General features: G+C 50.9%; 1 protein-coding gene across 1 annotated transcript in view; it reads left to right on the top strand.

The window, feature by feature from the left end:
- The first annotated feature begins 3,309 nt into the window (after window positions 1–3,309).
- SLC37A2 (solute carrier family 37 member 2) overlaps window positions 3,310–3,541 on the top strand; it is a 23,631-nt gene continuing 23,399 nt past the window's right edge. Inside the window, exon 1 of the mRNA XM_021712227.1 lies at window positions 3,310–3,427. Within this exon, the coding sequence (XP_021567902.1) occupies window positions 3,369–3,427 (59 nt within the window). The 5' untranslated portion in view covers window positions 3,310–3,368. The remainder of the gene's footprint in view (window positions 3,428–3,541) is intronic.

Below are 3,541 nucleotides of genomic sequence, written 5' to 3'. Positions count from 1 at the left end.
ATAAAACCTTTTTGGGTACATTGCCACTTTGGTTATTTATCTTTTGCCTATCTTGTCTGGGAGAAATTTAATAATTACTCTTCTTAGTAAGATTTCAGAGTGTAACATATTTAAGGCAATAATAACTTCTTTCATTTTTATGACACTTTACTCAAACCATACATAGATCCTTGTCAACCCCAAATTATTCAACATGTGTTATTACATTGCTTACAATAACTCAGTTAAATTGTATACACACACACATGGTATTAAGGATTTTGCAGGTCAAATGTTCTATTATACCCATTGATCCTTTTTTAAGGACTCATCCTTTTTAAGGACTCTGATCCTTTGGCCCCTATATTTTGTTTTCATTCATTTTGGCCATTAGTTTATCTCAGCTGTAGTCAATATCTGATTCCAATACTGCATATAAGCTCCTGGACACGTAATAATTGCTCCATTTACCACATCTACTTAATGCAGCCAGGCACCATTACACTTTATATACATAAATTTTTGCAACCACCCTGCAAGGTAGGTGTTATTATCTATATTATACAGGTGAGGGAACTGAGGTTCACAGTAGTACTAAGTATCTGAGCCAGGACTGACTGATTCTAAGCCCATGTTCTTTCCACTACACCACTCTGCCTCTCAATAAAAAAGTCTAATATGAAACTGAATGTTTAAGAGATTGAATAATTGTAATCTTTCCTAATATCCCAATTCTTACCCTCTCAATCAAGACTCTAGATCTTGATTCTAATATGAAAAAGTTATGCTAATCTCTATTAGTAAGACAGAAGTGGGAGGTGGGAAATGTGTTCAAAGAATTATGCTTGTGTGTGATAAAATGTGGAGGTTATGTCACCTAGTGGCTTATTTTCATGGCATTTGTCCTTATTGACTTTCTTAAGTATTCAGGTCCTTTTGTTCCTTTGATAAAACTAAGGAGGACACTTGCTGCCATGCCTAAAAGGGCCTAAACAACTAACTGGCTACTCAAAAAGCCTGACCACACACAGTTGAACTTGCTAGTAATAGGGACTGGTAATTGTGGGTAAAATGGTTTCTTCCTCACAGGTGTCTGATACTAAACCATAGTGAGCATTTTTGACAAATCATAGGGCTATCTACACAAGAATGGAGGATCTTTTCCTTTAGCATTTGGTTTAGTAACTCCTCCCTTCCCTTGTTTCCTTCAGAAACTGTCCACATCCTGCAGGGTTTGAGGGGGTGGCATGTGGACGGTGTCAGGTAGCAGCAAGCAAGAAGGTGAGTCAAGAGTGGGGAGGTTGTGTGTTGTGTAGGTGAATGAAAGGCGTTCCTAAGCCATAATATCCCTCTTTGTCACAACCCACCCCCCCACCTCCCCACCCCCTACTTCACCCCCACCCCCCCCACACACACAGAAAGCAAAGAGATTATCCAGCTCACCTACAGGAGTAAGTGAGAAAGAGTTCCAACATTGGTAGGAGTGCCCCACTGCCATCAGGGATACATGGCTGGAATTCACAGGAAGTAATTCTTTCAGGACTGGCCCAGCCCCCGGCTACTTGTTGGCACACTAAATAACAGCCATACTACCATGAAGGCACATTCTTAATGTCTCTCTGAGAGTCCCAGCCCCAGGCAAGCATGGTACCCTGGGAGGGATGAACAGCTTCTCTAGAGTGACATGACAAATGAGCAGGAGTGACTATCATTCTTGGCTTCTCTCTGTCTGAAATGGAAAGACAGATGTTCCACCCTACTGCAGACTGGAGAGCACCTCTGAAACTCTGGAGACAGTCTCCCATCCCTGGGGTGATGTCCACCTACTCCTCCCAGATAGCATCAAATAGCTTCAGCTACTTCCTTGTCTTATTTAAATCCCAATTTGATCCTTTCCTGTAGTCCCTTAGAAATAAGTGGCTGTCTTTCTGGGGATGACAACTCATTCCTCTAGTTTATTTTCTACCCCTCAAAAAGAGGGTACCTTAATCTGGGGTGCCTGGGATGATTGACCCCAGAACTGGTTCATCAAGTGTTCTGAGACAGCAGGTCCAGGTAAATCAGGGCATCAAGTCACCCTACCCAGATGGGTAATAGCCACCTAATTGACATGTAAAAAATAAATGAATGTACACCTGGGCCCAGTGTAGCCTAAGGATTTGATTTAGCTAGCTGTCCGCTTCTTTGGCGTTTCCCCTCACCCCACCTCGTGGAACACGGTATTTGTGCCTTTCTTCTATTACCTTCTTCTTTCCTCTCTATTCCTTTGCTTCCTGTCCTTAGCTTGTTGCCCTCTTCGTGTCAGCCACTAGATCTGTGCTCCTGACTGCCAGCATTAACAGAGGCTTTGCAACTCTGCTCACCCTCTTTGTCGATTTCAGGACTGGTACCAGCCAAGCCCATTATTCTGGGTCCTAACCTGTCTGGTGGAGTTGTTCCTCCGCTTCCCAGACCTTGCACTTGGGGTCTGGGCACTCCCGGGAACTAGGGGCGGGGTGGGGTTAAGCCTGAAGCAGTGCCCAAACACATTCCTCTTTTTATGTTCTATTAGCAATTTTATTCTCCGGTAGAATACTTCCCTTGCCAGTCCCTGTAGTTGACTTGAGTTGCGTTCACGGATTTCACTATTATCTTCTACTGGTAGGTGGAAACCTGCGGGCTGGAGGCCGTGACTTTGAAGCGCACAAAAGTCCCTGCCTCGCAGCCCCAGTGGCCCTGCACCGCCGCCCGGCTGCTCGCCGGCAGGAGGGAGCGCAGGCGGCTGCGGCACCGCCAGCGCGAGAGCAGGGGGGCGTCAGTGTCTGCGAAGGGCAGCCCGAGGATCCTGGCCGGCCCGATGCTGGTCTGGAATCCGAGCCCGGCAGGAAGCCCCAGCCTGAGCCAAGTGCGTCGCTCCCTGAAAAACCTCCTGCGCGCCCTCCTCCACACTCGGATCGGTGTCAGGTCGCTTCTAGCCCCTAGCGCGCCCCAGTGTCGCGTCCGTGTCAGGGCCCTCCGTCCCTCAGGACAGGAAGCGCTGCGGGACAGCTGCGGGGGGCGGGACGTCACACGGAGCGGATCGCGCTTTCGGTTCCCCGTCGGGGTCCAGGCAGCACAGGGCCGAGAGAGGAGTCCGCGGAAACTCCCAGAACGTCGGTCGCCGGCCGGAGAGCAAGGCACCCAAACACCCAGGTGCTCGCGACCGGACTGGGGGATGGCCCGCCGGTCTGCGCTGGGCCGGACCCCAAGGGCGGTCAGGTGCAAGGGGGCGGGGGCTCCCGTCCTCCGGCTGCGGGGCCAGGGCGGGCCGGCTGGCGGGGCATTTAAACCCCGCTGACAGCCCGTCCGGAACACGCGCCCGGCTCTGCACCCTCCTCTGTCGACGCGGCTTCGGATACCGGTCGGGCAAGATGCGGTCTTCGCTGGCTCCGGGTGTCTGGTTCTTCCGAACCTTCTCCAGGGACAGCTGGTGAGCGGGGCGGGACAGGAGGCGCGCGGCCGGGCAGATCCCCGCGGGCGGGGACCTCCCGGGGCTCGAGGCTCGCCAGGGGGCCCCCCCGGCGGCCCCCCCCCCCCCCCCCCC

This window comes from Carlito syrichta, unplaced genomic scaffold (assembly GCF_000164805.1).
Source record: "Carlito syrichta isolate Samal-C Ts95f unplaced genomic scaffold, Tarsius_syrichta-2.0.1 Scaffold303139, whole genome shotgun sequence".
Classification (NCBI taxonomy): domain Eukaryota; kingdom Metazoa; phylum Chordata; class Mammalia; order Primates; family Tarsiidae; genus Carlito; species Carlito syrichta.
Note: the sequence above shows the minus strand (reverse complement) of the source record. Positions and strands in the feature narration are given on the sequence as shown.